Source organism: Zeus faber, assembly GCF_960531495.2.
Source record: "Zeus faber genome assembly, chromosome: 13".
Classification (NCBI taxonomy): Eukaryota; Metazoa; Chordata; class Actinopteri; order Zeiformes; family Zeidae; genus Zeus; species Zeus faber.
This window is the reverse complement of record NC_137198.1, coordinates 17,269,020-17,289,994: the sequence shown is the minus strand read 5'-3', so window position 1 is coordinate 17,289,994 and position 20,975 is coordinate 17,269,020. Positions and strand designations below refer to the sequence as shown.

General features: G+C 43.3%; 2 protein-coding genes across 3 annotated transcripts; one reads left to right on the top strand and one right to left on the bottom strand.

Moving 5' to 3' along the window:
* Positions 1-1,808: 1,808 nt before the first annotated feature.
* On the bottom strand, positions 1,809-6,657 carry ppp1r14d (protein phosphatase 1 regulatory inhibitor subunit 14D). Its single transcript, XM_080012414.1, has 4 exons — positions 6,474-6,657; positions 2,386-2,466; positions 2,059-2,091; positions 1,809-1,898 (listed from the first exon to the last, which is right to left on the bottom strand). Exons 1-4 carry the CDS (start codon positions 6,651-6,653, stop codon positions 1,830-1,832), a joined length of 363 nt encoding a protein of 120 aa, XP_079868540.1. The 5' UTR covers positions 6,654-6,657; the 3' UTR covers positions 1,809-1,829.
* A 3,278-nt stretch (positions 6,658-9,935) lies between these two features.
* On the top strand, positions 9,936-20,203 carry spint1a (serine peptidase inhibitor, Kunitz type 1 a). Of its 2 annotated transcripts, none has more exons than XM_080011898.1 (10): positions 9,936-10,353; positions 11,457-11,614; positions 12,178-12,319; positions 15,295-15,462; positions 16,239-16,286; positions 17,099-17,227; positions 17,353-17,403; positions 17,845-18,015; positions 18,301-18,360; positions 19,030-20,203. In XM_080011898.1, the coding sequence occupies exons 1-10, from the start codon at positions 9,942-9,944 to the stop codon at positions 19,221-19,223; spliced, it is 1,533 nt and encodes a 510-aa protein (XP_079868024.1). In that variant the 5' UTR covers positions 9,936-9,941; the 3' UTR covers positions 19,224-20,203. The 2 variants fall into 2 exon arrangements, with proteins under 2 accessions (XP_079868024.1, XP_079868023.1); XM_080011897.1 differs by having other exon boundaries at positions 17,096-17,227.
* The last annotated feature ends 772 nt before the right edge of the window (positions 20,204-20,975 follow it).

Here is a 20,975-nt window from a genome sequence, read left to right as displayed (position 1 = left end):
CTCTGCCAATATCTCACGCATATTTAAAATAAATGCCTTTATTTGGCATTGGCAAGAAGACTAAGAACGGCCGTTATTGCATCGCTGAATGGGGATCTTAAAGAAGCCTCGGGCCGTAGGTAACATTTGCTTCCAGAGTAACAATAACTGTAGTTAGGTACATAAACTGTATATATACACAAGTATTGCACAATAACAGGTAACTGAAAAATCAAACAAAGAAAATCAACACTAAGGAGTATGATGACTCAATTAACTTACCAGGCTGGATTTGCACCGGCTCAACTCAAGAGAAGACTTTTAGGTTTTCTTTGTTATTTGTCCTACTTTCCATAGACAACAAAGGCTCAGTGTTGGTGATTCAGTGATGGCTCTGTTCACTTTTCAAACTTTTTTTTTTTAAGTTGTGACGATACCCCCACATGCTTGTCTGGGACGATGTTAAATTCCAGACTGCTGTCATCTTGGCATTGGAGAATCAAGGTGAGAGCCACTATAAAAGGATTAGTGAGCGCTTTGTTTCATATTGGCACAGCCTGTGCTGTAATCCGTCGCTGAGGCTGTTGCCATTCCTGTCCATGCGCCTAATGTCATTTTAAAGAATGTAGCGGCGGATACCTGATATGAAATTGAGCTTTGTGTGTGTTTTTTTTCTTTTTGTTGTTTTTTTTCACTCCACAACCATTGTATTTCACATGATATCACCACTCCATAAAAATGTTATGGCCTCATCGAGAGGTGGTTTGTGCAACGTGGATGGCCTCTGTGTTGGAGGAGGCAGGAGTGGGAGACAAAGTAAGGAAATGTCTGTAATGCAACTCTCAGCCAAACTGCTCCATGCGTACAACGAAAAGCGGGCCAGAGTGCAGATTCATCAGTGCGCATTACTGTCTGGCTAACTGAGGGGAGAGCATAATTACACTCTCCTCCAGGGGTTTTGCTCCATTAAGGCCCATATGGAGACTGTTACTGTGTTTGCCCACCCTGTCCATGGTGTACGGTAGCCACAGACAGGAAATGGATGGGGATAATGGATGCATAATTATTGGTCAGCATTACCTGTTTTTACTGTATTTACACGAAGCCCCTTCATCCTTGTGCCACCTATTTTCCCAATTCCTATCACTTTTCCCTTTTACCACCAATTGGACTCGACAGTAATACAAGCGCAATGTGTCCAGGAAATGCATGTTAAATAATGCAATCCTGAAATAAAGCTTTACAGTAGCTGCCAGGCATTAATGCATAATTCCAGCACATTTGTGTTGCTCTATTTCCGCTGGCATTCTTTAAGGATTGGTCCATATCTTAGAACAACAGTGAAAGCCGCCCTTAGTCATGGGGTAGTTGCACAGGACAAGGAAACGATTTGGTTCATACATGAAAAGATTTATGCCGTAGTAAACGGTCTGGCAGCATTGTCATCAAGGTGTTCTTTTTGTCTGCCTTTTATGGAGTAATTCACAGACCTGTCTTGAAAATGCTATTTTATTTTGACATACAAGACTATTATAAGAACAAAAAATATTTATGTACATAAATAGGCAACCAAAAAAATTTACAATCTTGCACAGAAAAAAACAAGTCCGTCTGAGTTATCAACATATCTATCAATGGCGCATTATTGGTATTTAGGTGAGCCGAAAGGTTACAGCTGTCCATAAATAAAATTCAAATAAAAACCAACTGTTCTTAAACCGATGGGGACCCATCTGTGCAGGAAGAGGATCCCTTGAAATCACACATACAGACATCCAAAATTGTTAATGTGATGGAGCTGGGGAGGGCAGAGGCTTCTCAGTGTCTCAGTTCTCCACTTGGCCTCACTGCTACTTCTTCAAAGGCCCTGACATTTTGCGTAGACCCTTCATCCGGTATAGCAGCCCGTTGATAAAGTCCTAGGAGAAAGATGTGTGTGTGTGTGTGTGAGTAAAATGGATATTTTTGCGAGTGCAATGATGAGAGATGGGACGTGTCTATTTAAGATAATTCACCAACATTTTTCTCTGATGGCTCCGTGTCAAGTTGAATAAAAATAAATGGTGTGTTGTGCCTCACCTCTTTTGGCTTGCCACATTCCTGCAGCAGCACCTGTAAAAGAGAAGACGTAAGCCTCGGCTCAAGACCAACACTGAACGTGGCTCTTTTATTGCAAACATTGTGCAAATCCTTCAAGGGTCAAGTGCTCGTAAAGCTATTACTCTACTCCTAGATACATAAATAGCTTTCTTGCAGAGGATAGGCCTAGTTCTACATGGGGTGTGGATGTCCTGTGTCCCGTCGGCCATATCAGAAAGAAAGGATATTAGATTGAGGAGGAACGAGGAACACAACTGTTAAATGGGTTGTAGAAACGCTAAAGAAACGTCAGTGTCGTGCGTTCACCTGTAGCCGGGACCTCTGGCCTTCATCCGGCAGCTCCAGCAGCTCGTCTATGTCGATCTCCAACTCCGGTATCTCCTCCTCCTACGGACACAATGAGTCAGTGATCCTCTATAACCGTACACGACCTAGCCCCGAGTCCAGGATGTGACGCGATATATAACGGTCGCACGGAAGTTGCACTGAACTTCGGATCAAGTCAGGTTTTTCCTGCGCCGGCATTCTTCTTTGACAAGCAGCAACGAGAAAAAGGAAAAAAAAAAAGAACCTAATGTTGGGCGTGCCATCTCAATAATGGCTTGTTTGCTGAGAGTCGTCTCTGTTAATGGCGATGGAGCTCTGTTCCGGGGAGCGGGACTTCGGGAGGGGCACCCGGGCATGAAATGCGGGTCAGTTTCTACCATTTGATTTCACGGATGGTTTACCCAGCTGGCATTTAGCTCGACCATTACAGAGACATTATTTACAGTATAAATGCTCATTTCTGAAAAAAATCGATACATCCCTCCCAACTGATAGATATTACGCTGATGGTTCCACTTTGCACTTTTAACTTTTTGTAGAACTTTATAGTAAACTATACTTCATAGTAGTGCATAGCATTAAATCCCTTCTTCTTCCCTTCCCATGTAATGCTATTATTTAATGTCATCAATTAATATAAGAAGCTCATTTCCACGACCGTCAAACACCTTTCGAAGGTTCTCGAGGTTTACTCGCTAATGAACCCAAGAACAGTACGATGCCTGAAGTCAGCCGGTGCACACTCTTGTATTTGGTCAGTGAATATTCTTTTTGAGGTATTTTTTTCAAACGTGCAAGATTTAATATCCGGAGAGGAAAAAGGGAGCATGCCGGTGTGTTCTGGATGAAGAGAGAGATGACCATGTTTTGGGGACTCCGCAGTGGAAACACAGAATGCAGTTCCTTATCTTTCTTATCCTTTGAGTTACCTTCATAGTTTGAAGGAAAAGAGTTCCTTGATGCGGCCTCCGGGCGCTGAACATGTCAGCACTTTCCAAATCCACAAGCTATAGCTCGATGTTAAAACGAATGTTGGCAGCGATACCTAAATGAATGAATATCAAAGTGCCTCTCGGCGGAGCTCCGACTGCAAAATAGAGCGGAATAAAGGAGCAGGGTATTTATTTAAGAGTGCGCGACCTGCACCCAAAATGTCGCTTTTGAATTCGTCCCGGTGAGCTCAGTAGGTTAGTAGGGTTGCACTTGCGTGTAGGCTGGTGCAAGTTCTCACACAAAACAAAATCGCGGCAGATATATTTTTCATTTGAAGACATTCCAAAACGAGTCTTTCAGGGCATGACCCAGATTCGAAAGGAACCAGTGTTCAGGTAACCAAGCTATTTTGGGAGGTGGGGGTGATAAGGAAAATCGTATCTTTCTCTTTCCTTTTTTAAGGCAGAGACAAAAAGTGTCCCAAATGGTCCCAAAATCAGTACACGGAGGTTCAACCCTCCCCTGACAAGCTGCGCTTTCATTTGATAATAATTAATTTAAAATAATAATTAATCAAATCATGACGTGAATGAATGGTTATCCCTCATATAATGTCATAACTTTTGAAAGCATTTTATATTTTGGGGGTCCATCACACAAACAAATTCTAAATGACAAATTCAAACCAACAAATTCACTATTTCCCAATAATTACTTTAAAAGCAGCAGCTAGGTTTTGGTAGAACAGTATTAGGTGACTATAGGATGATAGAATCGGGCCAAACAGCCGAGTCTTGGCTGACTCGCCCCAACCCTAACGCTCCATACATATTAAAAAAAATAACATTCCCGAGTTTTACCATTCCCCAAAAGGTGTGAGGTTTGCGGGGAGAAGCCTGTCGGGCCGGGCCGCGGCAGCACTTGTATGAATTAGAGATGATCGCTAAATAATTCAGGCGGCAATAGAGAGGACTGACTGTAAATGCTTCCATGAGGAAGACTCGGAGAGCTCGACGGAGCGAGGCCTCCCCGGCCGCCATGCAAAATTCATCGCTCCGGCCGGTGCACGTGGAGAAGCCGGGGCTGCTCTCAAACCGGCGGCCGGTGCAAAATATCCAACCTGCCTCAGTCCAAGGAACTCTTTACTTCCGTACAGTGCGACTTGTAGTTAGAGCGACGCAGGGGATCACTGGGAAGATTATATACATGAGAATAATGACCTACTGTATACGTCGACATACGTGTACGTATAATAGGCTCTTATACAAGTTCATCAAATGAATCTCCACTTGCTTCTATCTATTATCCTCTTAGCGATCACCTTGGGATCTCTTCCTGATGCTCTGAGATTCTCCCACTGGGCTGGGGCTCAGACGCTCACACTCAACATCCAGACGTCTAATTACTCACGGCGAATAGAGAATGTATACAATGCTATCACTCAAGCGAGTTTTATTGATACATCCGAGTGCCTCTCAAAGGGCGCTACGTGCCAAATCAGTGCTTACGACATCGTTACATCGTAGTTCGTCCGGTTCTACGTAGGTACTGGGCTGCATACTGTGGGAGGAAATAAATCAATGCAAACTCTAAACAAATGAGCATTAAAATACCACCAAAAACTGTGATGCTACAGGCCACAGTGTGTAAACTGAAGAGTACACACTGTGAGATAAATGTGTTTTTCTGAGACAAAATAAAGTCAGCAATTAAAGTCTGACCTTAGATCTGTGTCTGCAATCCATTTATCGCCGTTGGTGGTACACATTAAAGGGATTTTTGCAAATATTACCAGAGGGGGGAAAGGCACTTGCAGTAGAAGGAACTAAGCCCATAAAACACAACATTTCTCTGCGTAACTTTTTTGCACTTTGGCACATAAAGAGTCCTGTCTGAAACCCTGAAAAAGCCACACTGCCGCCAGTTATTTGAGCAATCTCAATAGGAGTCATATGAATTCAAATGATCTATTAGAATAGATCTATTTGCATAAACTAATCGAAGCTGGCAAAACGGCTTTGAGGGGCCTCTGTTTTCTACCTGGAACGGAATCTTGTTGAGCCTGTTACACCAACCGGTGTTGTGTGCACACCAACCAACTAAGACTTGGCAATTGACAAACTCTTTTTTGATGGACTATTGATGGACACAATACTACCGGTATGTATATTCCTCATACCCTGAGTGCGGTTAGCAGGGATCGTCTGGAGGCGTGGGCAAAGCGCTGTCGGCGCGTGCGGGAAGGAAATTGGTCGTTTCATCATCTCACCCTCTCCTGTTACTCAACAAAGGCACGGTTCTTCTTCCCGTCACCTCGGCCACATCCTCGCCAGGACGTCCACGCCCTGCGACAGACCCACTAATCGAATCCCCCCCGTGCCAACGTTGCCTCACGTGGGTGACGAGACATCTGTTGCCATGGTTTCCCCTCAGACTGCCGAGCGAATCGACGCGGAACATCTGATCCAATTAGTTTGGCAGCGTGGGGACCCAGAGAACACAGTGAAACGGGTGGGTGGGTGGGTGGTGGCGGCGGTGGCGACGGTGGTGGCGGCGGCGGCGGCGGCGGCAGTTTGGGCTCTCTCCCGTCTCTGCACAAAGCGTTCTCCAAGCGGCTCACAGCCTCCGTGTCACGACCGGGGGCGGTAAATCATTCGGGAGCGCTGCGAGGGAGTGATTGATACCCTGTCGGGAGCCATGTCGTGGCTATAGGTGGACACATCAGGCTGCACGTTCTCAATTTACAGAACGCGGTCTTCGTTCGAATGCTTCCATCCTGTTAGAGCTGCGGTGTACGTCACACCGGCGGTGTCGCGGTCAGCTTCATGAAAAACAAACCCTCGGGGGTTTCATCAGTTGCCACCCCACCCGTTCCTCTTTGAAGACTCCTGTAATCTCCTTTTAAACCTTGCCTTGAATTACACGATAGCTGGCTGCCCACAGGCGTCTGCTGGGTGCAGCACCGCTCCCGAAAACCGTGTGGAACAGTGTTTGTTTTTGTGTGGACATACGCCTGCGTGGGTGAGTGTGTGCATAAACATGTGAAATGTGCATTGGCCGCCTCTATGTCTGTGTGTGTGTGTGTGTGTGTGTGCGTGCGCTTGTTCCCCTGGCAGCCTCCTAGCCTTCCTCACCTCGCAGTCGAAGAGCAGGTGCAGCTGCCCGTCGATCCACTCCTCAATGTCCAGCCTCCTCTGCAGGTCCTTGCGGTTGTACTTGACCGTCAGCTTGCCCAGCTTGCGGTTCGGGGGCTCCTCCGTCTTGTCCGCCGCCTGGAACATCACCCTGGACTGGGCGCCGGGCTCCGTCGCCATGCCTGCCACGGCCTCAGGAGAACCGTGGAAATGCTGCGCGTGGACCCAAAACGCCCACACACTCACACACACACACACACACACACACACACACACACACACACACACACACACACACACACACACACACGCGCGCGCGCGCGCAGACAGACGGGCTCACTTAGACAATCACGTAGATGGCTTTTTCCGCCGGCTTTGCTGTGTGGCCCTTATCTCTGGTTCTGCTGTTTCCACACCTATCTATCTGTGGTTATCTTGTCGAGCGCTCGCTCTCTCTATCCCCCTTTTCCCTTGTGTCGTCTCAGGCTCGCTGGCAGCGGGGTTTTTTTTTTCTCTCCTCCCCTCTCTCCCTCTCTCTCGCTCTCTCTCTCTCTCTCTCTCTCTCTCTCTCTAGCGCTCGCTCGCTGCCTCTTGCTCTCTCCTCGCCTCCTCCCTGCACTATCAGGGGGATGGTAATGAGATACGCCTGTGTGTGTGCCTGTGTGTGAGAGCATGCGAGTGTCAATGTGCTTGTGTCCGTGCATGCACATTAATAAGGTGTGTCTTTGCCGTTTACTCTTTCCCTCGGTCGGGGGGAGCGAGAGAGCATAGGTCGATTACAGCGATAAAGGCGGAGGGGAGGGCAAGAGGGCAGCCGCTGTTATCAGGCTGAGAAAATGACGCCGGTTTATATGCCAACATAGGGAAAAAATATTGAAAACGTCAGCACATGTTTGATTTGGGTTCTTTGTGCTGCGGTGATCCCATCTGTACATGTGTCTGTTTTGTTGTATTACCTATCGTAATAAGTTAGTAAAGGGTTAGGGTTAGGGTAGGGGTTCGGACATTAGTAAAGGCTCTTGTGTTCATCTACACATAGAACAATGGCCGGGTCCCCCTGAAAGGTGAGCCAGGGTTCCTCTAGTGTGATAGCTTTCCTGTCCTGTACGAAAGCCATTATCGGGTGTACGTTTAATAAGCCTTGAAGTCAAATTGGCGCCCATCAGTTACACAGGCGCCTCAATAATTGATGCGTGGACTTGTACGACGTTTGGTCATTTAAAAGTCAGACAAAAATAAAAACGCTCAAACTCTCCGACGCGAGGAAAGTCAAACGTCCGCAGTGGCGAAAGGTGAAAACTCGGGGGGGGGTCAAAAAACGCTGTGCCCGTGACATGCCTGTGCCGAATGATCGAATGTGAGACAAAGAAGGCGGCCCAGCAGAGTTTTCCACGGATCCTCTTACGATATGAACAATGACGTGGGCGTTTTTTGTTTTTCTCTGTTGTGGCAGGGACTCTCATGCGGCCATATCTGCGCATGTTCACCCGCTGATGCGCCGTCTGTCACCAACACCATGAATTATTGAGCTCCTTTTCACGGATCGCCTTTCCAGGCGCACAAATTCATTCATCCCATCATCTGCTATTTGGTTCCGCACCATACGCGCTGTCTAAACGGGGACGTGGTGTTGCGACCTACGCCCCGGCCCTCTCACCTCCCGCCTGCCTTTAAGCTATCTATGTTCCGGGAGGACTGGAAGGCAAAATCAGTACCTCAACTGGTTTATTTGGACGCAGTGTGGATTTAAAATAAAAAAATCAATAAATGCATACAGGGACGTTTTGGTGGGTATACCCAGTGGTTTATATTTGTATTTCCAGGTCTGGTGGAAATTCCGGACTCGCTTCAAGTGAGGTGCTGAACTCACATTCTGAGCTCAACAAATAACCTCAGGTCTCAGAAAACAAAAGGTGTCTGAGCTGTATTCATGAGCACAAGCGTGACCCTCCCGGTCATGTGAGCATAGTTTATAAGAACAAAGCATGTGAGTAATGTTTATATGAAGAAAGCACCAATTATTGCATTTTTTAACACAAGTTTGGGATAGGCCCATGCATTTCCCGCTCGCATAAACAAGATCATTACTTGCCTTTTTGCCCAACGGCACAATTGATGACTCAGCGGAGGAGTAAAACTGCATCACTACTATTAAGGAGATGGTGTGGGTGCCCTCTGTGTGAGCTGTTCCCTGGTGCGTTAAGGGTCGGAAATTAAGACCATTAAGACCAAGTCGTTGAGATGGACTAAATTATGAGAAGAATACAGATAGGAATGCACTGAAAAAGGTTGGCGGACACTTTGGTATGTGGTATATTTGGTTGGTAAAACACCGCCATCATCTGGATGAAGTGGACAATATCAGGAAGCGCACTTTGATGGTTATCTTTCTGTCATTACTTTAATGTTGTGTTCATGCGTGGGAATGACTCACCTCCCGCCTTCCATCATTTCAAAATGTATACAAGTTAGTTTTCTTACTCACAGTTCGCGGTTTTTTTTGCTGGTGTTTGTGCATGTTTTTTTTTGTGTCAAGGTTTTTTTGTTCTTTTTTTTTTTTTCAAAGATTTTCTATGTAATAAGATTTTTTTTAAGCTCAGATATGCTCAGAAATGATCAGATATTGGTTTATGGGAACTAGGAAGTATTTGCAGTAATATTTTTCTTCAAAATGGCCATAAGATCTGACCATTGAATCGCCCCGTATTCATGGCATAGGCATGCACATACACAAGGGCGCTCCACAATTTAGCCATTGAAATCGTATGTACGCATCTAAATATTGTTGACTTTGGCGCTTGATGTCGTGATGTGAATAAAATACATATATAACAAATACATAATAAAGTAGTAATAATGATATATGAATCAATTATTATATATTATACATACATATTTGATATAGAAATTCTACATTTATTACAAATTAAGCGATTCTAAATTAAATGGTATAAATATACATATATATTTATCATAAATTAATTAAAAAATAAATAAATAAATAAATAATAATAATAATAATAATAATAATAATAATAATAATAATAATAATAATAATAATGTCATATCATACGATTAGAAAATATGACACAATTAGTATTTATTATATATTTTGTGTTGACATATTTATCCGTTTATTTATTTGACTTCAGGGCGTGGCATCGCAGTGTCATTCCACTTCCGGTGTCTCAGGTAGCGTGACTCACCTGGTTAATGGAAAGTCAGTACTCCCCAGTCACCAAACAGGTAAGTTGTCCTCCGTCCGTGACTTATTTCTCAAGGAAATCAGGACATTTTGGTGAAAGGATCTTAAAGTTAAATAAATTTGACATCTCAACTAATATCTCGCTCTTCCCTTTCTCCCCCGCGTGATTTTAATCATGGATTCAATTCGCGCGGACTTCGATTGGACCTTCTTCTTTATTATTATTGTTATTATTTTCATTATGAATATTAAGCCGTTAAACAATGACCTCCCGTCGAAGTGGACCGGGGGCCCCCGTTCTTCTCCTCCCGCTGGTGTTCCTCGCCGCCGCCGTGGCGGGACAGGACTTCGGGGAGCAGTGCCTGGACCAGTTCAAACAGGGCCGCGTCGACTTCACCCTGGACACGGACGACTCGGTGAAGGACGGGGCCACGTTCCTGTCCGCCCCCAAGGCGAGGCAGTACAAGGACTGCGTCCGCTCCTGCTGCGCGGACCCCCGGTGTAACGTGGCCTTCGTGGAGGCCGGGGCCGAAGAGGGCCTCGTCAAGTCCTGCTTTTTGTTCGACTGCCTGTACAAGAAGAAGTATGTCTGCCGCTTCGTCAAGAAGACCGGCTACATGAGCTACTTCCTCCACTCCGTCTACGAGAGCGACCTGGCCATGGAGACGCACGTCGGTAAGACCTTTGTTGTTGGACGAGGAACGCTGTTTTTAAAGTGGTAATCCGTGACATTATTATTATTATTATTATTATTGTTATTATTATTATTAATAATAATAATAATAAATCCCACGTTTGATTGGAGCTGTCACAACTGTCGCGTGATTGTTCTTTTGGTGCGTTGGCCATCCGAAAACTGTCTATCTATCTATCTATCTATCTATCTGTCTGTCTGTCTGTCTGTCTGTCTGTCTGTCTGTCTGTCTGTCTGTCTGTCTGTCTGTCTGTCTGTCTGTCTGTCTGTCTGTCTGTCTGTCTGTGTGTGTGTGTTCCAGTGTCGATGAACGTCTCGGCTTAGTAAGCTTGTACTCTTTGACGCCAAATGAACAAAACACAATGCAACAGTTAATCAGAATTATTTCTACGACAATTCATTGTCAACTAACATCGCGTGGTGACTCCGTGTGCTGTTTCCATTTGTGGTCGCGGGGCCCGCCTTTCCCGTAGTGATGATTTTATGATTATTATTTCGCTATAGCTGTATTTGTTTGTTTCCGTTCTCGCAGATTCTCTCTGCAAAAAGATTTGTTCGATTTGCACAAGTTCACGATGGAGAATGCGACTTTGGTTTAAAAAAAAATACTCCCCTGACACCTTAAGGGACCCAGGGGGTGTCATTTCAAATGGAATTCTTGGATTTGCGGTGTGATCCACCCCCCACACAAACAATCCAGTGGATTTCCACTGATCCTCGCAAGTAATGTTTTTGGCTATTTACCCATTACCCACTGGTGACAGGACTTGTTACCTACCATGTTTATGGGAGGTGGGGGGGGGTAATGGCAGGATTCTAGTGCAAGCCCACACATGCAACGCCTCATCATGGCCTCCGACACCAGTTTAGATTTCTGTTTCGTAGTCACATTCTAGGCCTCTGTAGTGTGTGTGTGTGTGTGTGTGTGTGTGTGTGTGTGTGTGTGTGTGTGTGTGTGTGTGTGTGTGTGTGTGTGTGTGTGTGTGTGTGTGTGTGTGTGTGTGTGTGTGTGTGTGTGTGTGTGTGTGTGTGATATAACAAGGGTATTTGTTAATGTGCATGCTTGTTGTTGTTTGTGTCCCAGGCACGGAGGACAGTCCTCCGGTGGCCAACGGAGGCCAGGACCGGGTGATTCAGCCCCAGGACAGTGTGACGCTGAACGGCATCGAGAGCAAAGATGACAACGCGATTGAATCCTACCAATGGGTGCTGGTCTCAGGAGATCCTGGGGCCGTCATCGAGGTGGGCAAACTCCTTGACGTGCCAACTGCAAAAAGTCAGATCTGACAACTGTGCAATGTGATTCTGGGTTCAGATACAGATATAGGTACTGTTGCTGTCCGATAAAGAACATATTGTTGGGCATTTACAAGTATAGGTCTAGTTAGGTGCAGGTATTACTTATTGTAGTGCGTGTGTTTATGTTGGTACTTGACATTTTGAACAGTTCAGAGTAGTTCAGAGTAGAGCACGTCCATCAAAATCTCATTGTGTCTTCCATCAAGAAACAATGTTACTATGCGACATAACAACAAAAGAAAACAAATACAAATTGTTGTCCATCACTGACATAATTATTATTAAAATGAACTTTCAGTCATTACTTAGGCAAATTATGTTGAAATGTAATTACGAGAATAGAATTAAAGGTTTCAAGACTATGCAAGTTGCTACCTAAGACGAGCATTATGGAACAACAAAAGTTCCATAACAAGGATCCATCAGCCAAAATCGACATCAGCTCTACACATGAATGAGGCAAATATACTGTGTTTTTAAATAACTGGTGTTTCTCTCTCTGGCAGAAAACCAATTTCGACGACCAGGTCATTGTGTCCAACTTGATGTCTGGGGTGTACAAGTTTCAGCTCACCGTCACAGACAACATCGGCCAGACGGGCTCCACCCTGGTGACCGTGCTGGTCCTGACTCCGGAACAGTCGGAGGGTGAGCAGCTCCACGTTCCCTGATTCTTTAAAAAAAAAAAATACGTTGATGACGCTCTGTTGGCGATGAGATGTGTGAGCTTGAACGTATGAATATAACACATGTTTGGATTCTCCTCTGTCTAACTCTGCACACTCTCTTTTTCCCATATAAACGTCCGGCTGTTTTGCTGTGGGTCTAATTGGTTGGATCCTTTATTTATGTCAAATCTGATGCTATAAGCTACTCTATAGGAATGCATATGGGAAGTTTTCCACGGCAGAGTTTTAGCAGTTTATTGTTTTTACTTTTATATTTTTTGCTATTTTTGACTCGGAGCAAAGTGCAAATATTACTCATTTATGTATCCTCTGTTTGTTGCTAAACCTTTAACTCATGTCATTGACCTACTTTCTGTGTTTATGGATTTGACATAGGTGAGACAGGATGGTGCCATTATTCTCTGGCTGGCATACTTAAATGACATTTTAACAGTTTGTTTTTTTTTGTTTGTTTTTTATCGTTTTCTTTTATTCGTTTTTTTTTTTTCCAAAGTGACTTTTACCTTCATTCTAAGGAACCGATATTGAGAAGTAGTTCGTTTTTTGTATTTTTTTATTGGTCCTATGTCTTGCAATGAACAGAAACTGGTTTTGAGTTGCGATGCTTAGCATGGGTTGTGGTTCCTCATTGTATTTGAGTGCGTCTCGTCAATGGTCACAAGAGTAAACGAGAGGCAAATTGGTTGAGATCGAACCTGTCAAGGCACGCTACCAGGCCTGTGGACCCCAATGGAGTGTGACAAAATACCAGAGATCAGGAGATAGGAGATGATTAATTTCGATGCCGAATCTCTTCAGTGTTAATCTCTTTGGCTCTCAAGTTCACCCAGGGCCAGGCCCAGGTTAAATACCCAGAAATGGACCAGGCCAAGCCATACGTCGTTATCTAACTTTCATTGAAAACCAGAAGTGACTCGAGTTGGTCTGTGTGTTTTTTTTTTTTTTTTTTTTTTTGTTTTTTTTTCTCCCCCCTCTCCCTGTGTAATACCTGCCTTGCCCTTCCACAGAACCTGTCGGTCGGGTTTTCACCTTGTGTTTCACAAACAAGGCAGCTCGAGTCATGTCATGATACTCCGCGGCCCCGCTTAATACAAAAGGAGTCGTCCCTTTTTGAAGTGATTTCTCCCCGGCTTTGAAAGGACGCCACTTTACAAGTTACCCATTAACATGCGTGTGTCTTGATAGTCTGAGGAATGTGACCACGGGGGAACATGGAAGGGCACGGCGGAGGCGCCACACATCGCCTCCAGATATTTGCAACTGAATGGCATAGGCGTCGAGTAATGTAAGAGATTACTCCCCCACTCGTCTAATTTGAATATAACTTCCTGTAACCGTCGGAAAGTTCGGGGAGGGCGCTCGGTCGGACTGTAACAATCAATCCTGCCGTTTCTCACAGGCGGGTATTTTATTTTCTTTGAGAATATGAATCACTGACCGCATAATGATGGATCGCGCGTATCTTACTCTAACCGCTTTACTTCCCTTTCCCGACATTCTTTTACCTGTGAAAGCAATGCGCTCTGGCGTCGCACTTAATTGCCACATCCATTCATGTGAACCTACGGCGGATTCATTCACAGGGGTTTTAAAGAAATAAGCAGAGGCTGTGACGCAAGTCCAGACTGCGAAAGCCTGCTTAGGCCTCGCTGATAGAAGAGCCACTGACGCTAAATCTCGTAATTTACCAGCCTCTTAAGTAAGGGATCATCCGGGGATTTAGTTAGTATCAGGGATGACGAGGCGATGCACAATTTTTGTCAGAAAATTCTGGGAAAGGGCTCGTCATCAGACTTGGATTCCATTGTTATCATGAAAACTGGACTTCTGATGGTTGGATAAGAAAAATCCGGACGACCAAATAAGTCAACAAGACGTCCTGCATCGCTAATTGCACTCGGGATTTGGATTTCTACAGAATGACTTTATTATGGGTTTTTTGTTTGTCTTGATTTTCGCTTGGAATTGGAATCAGTAAGTCAGGACCGACTCCAAAAATAGTCGAGTCCTTCCTTGTTTATCTAGATGTACAGTTAAATACAATGCGATGATGGTGCGGGATCTCAAAGCATATTATTACTCATCGTGTCCCAGGCAACTGTCAGACTCGTAGGTATTTCCAGGGAAAACAGAGGTTGAATCGTGAGCTCAAATGGCCCCAAAGTGTAAAGGACACTGAGAAAATAGAAGTGTTTTCATGTTCGGTGAAACAGCTTCGTGAAACAAACGACAGTGACGAATCCACATTTCTCTCACTTCCTTGAATATGTTTTGCATCAGGGGGTTCTTCTTGTTTGGTAACCGCACACCTCGGAGTGGATTATCTCTTCTTTGTACAACAATATTTTTTTTTTATCACACAATTTCACGAGAGATAACTGACAGTTAATACAAACTGTCAGTTATTTATTAACATGTGAAAAGTAATGAAGGACAAATGGGTTGAGTTCATAAATCTCAAATATCCCCATTCTATTATTAATAATAATAATAATAATAATAATAATTCACAATTTATTTATTTTTACAAAAAAAAATATTTTATTGTACTGAATTTCCTAATTGAACGAAACCCAAAAAGCACTGTGTGTAATGGACACTCTCAGACCCCCGCCCCCCAGCTTCAGGATTATCTGCCATTTGCGAAAGGGTGTTTAGCCAAAAATATAGTACACTCTTTAATAATGGCTGCAGTTACATGTGAGTGGTTTCTATGCATTCCATTTTAATTTCTGAGTCAAGAGTCGGTGTCTAGTGTCATCACTGTGAGCAACCTTTTCATTTATTTTTTTTATTTCTAAGCTTTCAAATGATATAAACGTTGATCTGAACGATGCTGCTGCCGCCTATTACCTTTGTTTTGCACACAATCATACATGTATGTCCCAGTAATAAACACACTTCAACTCCGTCAACGCTTTCCACCCCCTCCAGACCACTGTATGGCTCCTCCGAAGGTGGGCCCGTGTCGTGGCTCTTTCCCGCGCTGGCATTACAACGGCGCCTCGCAGAAGTGTGAGCAGTTCATGTTCGGCGGCTGCAGGGAGAACCTGAACAACTACCTCTCCTTCGACGAGTGCACCAACGCCTGCTACGGCTCGGGTAAAGCAGCGGCTTCCCTGCATCTCCCTCCACCTTTTGCGCTCCAATTCGATATCAATTTTCTTGGGCGGGAAATGGCATCGGCTGTGTGCACGGGTTGCGAAACAATAATATTTAGGTTTCACTTTTTTATTTTTTATTTTTTTTATGAATCAATAAAAATACCGGAATTTTCCTTTTCATGTTGTGTTTGTATCCTTCTGAAAACTCGTAAAAATCAGTTTCCCCTCTGTCACGATCGTGTTTCGATCTCCCTCTCCTCAGCCTCTGTTGTTATCTCACCCTTTTGAATCGTTGGTTTTCGAGGGAACATCAATAATATTCTGTGTCGGAAAACGTGCAAAACTGCAGAAAATCATCCGGGGGGGGGGGGGGGGGGGGGTTTATGTCGAGCTGTCTTCACACGAATACAGTTCCATTGCTGTCTCTGTTCAGCTTTTCACATTTTGTTGCATTAAACTATACATTTACATGATTGAATCTTACCTTAGTTTCAGTCCTTGTCCTAAATCTATAAGAATGTATTACTTTGTTTGTGGTATTTGATATAAGTTGGACTTTCATGGTTCTGGAAAAGAAAGTAAACTGTTTAAATAACTGATTTCCAAATCTTTTAGCCTATACTATCAATAGTAAGCAGGCCTCTCTCTCTCTCTCTCTCTCTGTCTCTCTGTCTCTCTGTCTCTCTGTCTGTCTGTCTGTCTGTCACGATCGATAGGCAGGGGCTTAGTCACTTAGATTTGTGTTTTTAAACATTTGATGTTGCTCTCTTTCAGAAACAAATGACAAAAGCGGCAGGGGTTTGCCTGTTGCTGCACCTAAAGGTGAGCTACTGATTCCAAACAGATTGATCAATTTTTAATTACTTTTGTGAGTGACTATAAAAAATTTAAGTCATTTTTGGAATTGCGATCCATTGTCCTCACTGTTCATGGAAGGACTGGTGACTGGGGATGATGTTGACCAAAGAAAATGAAAATGTTTTATTGTTCGTTTTTTAGCATGGCTATTGGTGTATTGGTCATATTTACTCACAAAATATTTGAGAAGGAGGTGGAGTGGGTCATCTAGCAATCGGAGGATTGGCGGTTCGATCCCCGGCTCCTCCTGGTAGCGTGCTGAAGTGTCCTAGAGCAAGACCAAAACATCCCCTACTGTAACTGCAACCCGGGCATCGCTACTGGGCCACTGCTCCTAGATGTGTCAGGTGGATGGGTAAAGGTGATGGCAGAAGAGCTAATTTTCTCCAAAGGGACTACTAAAGAAGAATAATAATAATAATAATAATAATGTGGATGTTATGACCAAGCTCATAGAGGCGTTGAGAACAGTTTAAAGTTGAGAAAATTGCATTTCTTAACTCTAATACGACAAAATTTAACTATATCATGATGTAACCATAAGCAAAACCCAAGAATTAGATCTAGCTGATATATCGTTATAATATCTATGGTGATACTAGACTTAATATTCTCGTATCACAATGTCCATATTATAGCGGTATATCGCCCAGGTCTAGTTCTTGCCAAAAACAGCAATTACGCACAGTAGCTTTACCCTGTGGCGTGGCAAAGCGACGTAATGGCTTCTATCTTGAGTTTCTATGGACTTTCTCTGGCTCTGTTTCCCACAGTAGAGAAGTGCGGCGCTGCGTGCACCGGGGGCCAGTTCACCTGTGCAAACGGCTGCTGCCTGGACCCCGGCCTGGACTGCGACAAACTCAAACAGTGCAGCGACGGCTCGGACGAGAAAGACTGTCGGACCTGTGAGTGAGCGCCGCGCAAGCTGGGCTTCATCTCCATAACCGCTCGCTTCTGAATAGCTTGCCCATTTCTATAAAAAAAAAAAAAAAGGACTAACTTTTACTCTGTTCCCGTCGGTTTCTATCAGTGGACAACGATTTCCAGATCCTACTGCAGATCCCAGTGGATGAGCAGAAAGGTGATTTGTTTTGTTTCACAGGTTGAATTCACATTTATTATTGAAACACTACACTCGCCGCAAGTCCTACCTGCTATTTTTCCTATTTTGTCAGAATTTTAATTGTTGTTAGAGGTTTATTGTTCATTTTGTATTTTTTCTTTGGTTAGGGTTTTTTTTTTTTTTGTTTTTGTTTTTTTGGGGTTTTTATTTTTTGTGAATTTTTAGGTTTCTTTTTTCTTTTCTTGTTAAATTCTTCCGGTTATTGTAGATAACCAAATTTGCTATTTTTTAGGATTATATTATATTACCATTTCTCCATCTTTTTTGTCAACTTGTATGCAAAAAAAAAAAAAAAAAAAAATTATTATATTATTACTTTGCTATTATTACCTATTGTTTTGATGTGTGCGATCTCCCTCCCTGGATTTATAAACGATCCATCTTTCTTTTTGCGTGCAGCACGCTGCACAGAGGCTCCGGTCACGGGCGACTGCCGGGACAGCTTCACCAAGTGGTACTACAACCCCGTGGCCAAGACCTGCTTCCGCTTTAACTACGGCGGTTGCCACGGGAATGACAACCGGTTTGATACCATGGAAGCCTGTACCAAGATGTGCCGGGGGGTCACAGGTGGGGCTGCGATCTTGGTTTGCACAGTGCCACTACAATTTAAAATTAATAAATAAATAATAATAAAACTAACAATTATTAAAAGGTTATTATGTAATTCTCTGTTGGTCCTTTTTTCTTTTCCTCAAATCATAATGTGTTGTGTTTCACCCAGATGATTCATTTAAATCAAGATGCATCGAGCTTGGTTATGAAATGTGTTTGATATTATAAATCTTCATCCTTTTAACTGAGCTAATGTTTCCTTTCCATGGGTTCTGTTTTTTAAATTTTTTTTTTTTTTAGGAGACGACGTATTTGCTGGAAAGGGGGAGTTTGGACATATGGTGTCTGATAACGAGACAGGTAATTTATCCTGTGGTTTCGCTGTGATGGTTGTTTAATACTCAACCCGATTATTTATGCTCAATTTATATATCTTTCATATGATTCATTGACTTTTCCTTATTGTGGGATCGTTGCTGTTCAGGGGTTGGTAAAGATGAAACGTTTCCTTTTTCTCCAGTCCATTCTAACGGCCTCTCTCCCTCGCTGTGGCACTGAATTCAGAGGTTTTTAACGCCCCTACCGCTTAAAGTGGCAATCCATCAGATCATCCATGTTGGGTGGATTAATGACAATTGCACTTATGGTGTCCACATTGCAATGTGTAATTGTCATTTGAAACAGAATTTAAATAAATAAATAAATAAATAAATAAATAAAATAAAAACTTCTGTACGCAACTTGCTACGCCGGTGTATCAAATTCACCATCGCTCCTTTTTACTTCTTTACATTCTTGACAAGAAAGGCGGACCCTGCCACCGAAAATGGAAACAGAATATAAAGGAGCGCATGCATAACGCGGATACGTTAAATTACTTTATTTTATTTATTTATTTATTTTTTTGTTATGAAGCGGCAGCGAGATAAATATGAGGTGAAGATTCACTGTGGCATTCCTTTTCCACAAAATATTCTCACGGACTTCCGCTTTTGTGACTTATTTTCTCTTCGCTCTCTGTTGCCGCAGTTACCATCGTCATCGCCGCTCTCCTGGGCGTCTGCATCCTCGTCCTGGTCGGCATCCTTGCGTACTGCTTCCTGAAGGGGAAGAAGCGGCAGCGGCAGCCGCAGCACCAGCGCGGGGCCGTCAGCGGCACGCAGGTCCTGACCACGGAGGACACGGAGCGCCTGGTCTACAACACCACCACCAAGCCCATCTGACTCCACCCCCACCCTGAGGCCGGGAAGTCCCCGTCGCGCACCGAATGAACTTGTGGGATGGGGGATGTTCGACCTTTTTTATTTTATTTTTTTTTTTAGATTTGAAAATTAGACCGCTAATGAGGTACGAGTTAAATCCAGCTCCCATAAAGAGTTGTTCAATTTAATTAGGCATCTGACTTCTTGTATATTACAGCTTGCGTATAGGAGTTTGAGCGTTTTGCGATGCAAAAAATAAATAAATCGTCAAAAAGCTTTTAAAATGTGACTTGTTTTCAGGTTTGCTTTTATTTTCTGTTGCTGCAATGCGCCAGAATTAGTTGTTAATCACTAGTTATATTACTCAGGGTAAAAGGGATCTCTGAAAGGGATGTAATTTGAGTGTTTTGGTGTGTTTTTGGCCTCTTTTCTCCAAGAGCTGAGGAAAAATCTACATCCTATTCAAGAGTGCAGCTCAGTCGAGGAAGATTTAATTGAAAGCCAGTGCCATTTTCAAGAGAGGAGAGTTTATTTTAATTTTTTTGTAGTTCAGGACGGAGGCTACTAAAATGACAATGGAAGCACACTGACCTTTATTTTATTTTTTTAAATTTCTTTCTTTATGCCATGTTTCTTTAGTTTCTAGTTTTCAAAGGTTATCTGTGTTTCTGTTTTACTCTGGAACTGAAATCCTCCACTTCATTTTCGGTAATTATTTTTTTTTTTTTCCATGTTTTACCACATATATTGTACATAATATTTACATTTCGAATTTACTGTGAAATGTTATTTTTGCAGTGATATGTGGCTGGCAAACAGTTGTTTTTGTTCTGCATTAATGTAATACCTTGGCAAAAATGTTTTTTTCTTTTTTTTTTTTTTTTAAACATTTAAAGCTATTATTCTTCAAAGAGTTTGTGTGCGTGTATATAGTACATAGTTTTATACCTCTTTTTAGATGTACATGAGGTCTATGTTACATTAAAAAAAAACCAAAAAAACAAATTGAGTTTGTCTCATTAATAAAAGCCATAGAACCTTTTACAACATCAGCTTGTCAGTGTCAGGCTTTATCGGCCAGGTATGCCTACACATACAATGGATTTGACTCTGACTTCTTCTCAGCGACTTGATCTTTGTGCAGAACATACAGTAAATGTTAAAGAATAAAAGGGAAACAGCAAAGATTAAGAAAATAATTATACACAAGAAAGACGAGATCTATGATATGCAGTATCCACGACAAGCGCAACAGTGGAAGCAGCACTGTTTCTGAATCCAACACAAAGAAAAACATGTATGCCCAGTTATTCTACAAAGTAGTAAAAATAAAAAAAATGACCCAATTAGTCCTTATGACGAAACGACGTGAGGTTGTGCGCGTTCGTGGCAATCCATGTCCAGAGCACGGCGTCGTTCCCACCATGTGACCAGCAGGCGGAGACGTTGCTTCATCGCTGTTTACCTGTTGCTTCACAAGACAAGATCAGGGATGAGAGAGAGCTCCTTAATCTGACTGGGAGTCGACAGTTGTGCGATCACTGGGCATCCTGCTGTGAGATACGCGCGCCCAGTGTCTCAGTGTATTCATCGGTAAAGTAAACGATCCCCGCTCTTTTTGAGGGTCCTCTGGATCATCTCTGCTCATCTTGATTCACTCAATCTATCTGGTGATGCAGCCGCTGCCCTGACCCCCAAAAGATAAATGCATTCGTACGTGCGTGACTGGGGATGAAAAAAAAAACACGAATAATGATCATAATGATCGATGAA

Bases quoted from the DNA above. Each gene is read 5' to 3' on its own strand.
- ppp1r14d (XM_080012414.1), bottom strand. From the start codon at position 6,653: ATGGCGACGGAGCCCGGCGCCCAGTCCAGGGTGATGTTCCAGGCGGCG. The intron at 2,092-2,385 runs GTGAACGCACGA...TCTCTTTTACAG, and splicing joins GCCAGAGGTCCCGGCTACAG to GTGCTGCTGCAGGAATGTGG. The intron at 1,899-2,058 runs GTGAGGCACAAC...TCTTTCTCCTAG, and splicing joins AATGTGGCAAGCCAAAAGAG to GACTTTATCAACGGGCTGCT.
- spint1a (XM_080011897.1), top strand. From the start codon at position 9,942: ATGACCTCCCGTCGAAGTGGACCGGGGGCCCCCGTTCTTCTCCTCCCG. The intron at 15,463-16,238 runs GTAAAGCAGCGG...GCTCTCTTTCAG, and splicing joins CAACGCCTGCTACGGCTCGG to AAACAAATGACAAAAGCGGC. The intron at 18,016-18,300 runs GTGGGGCTGCGA...TTTTTTTTTTAG, and splicing joins GATGTGCCGGGGGGTCACAG to GAGACGACGTATTTGCTGGA.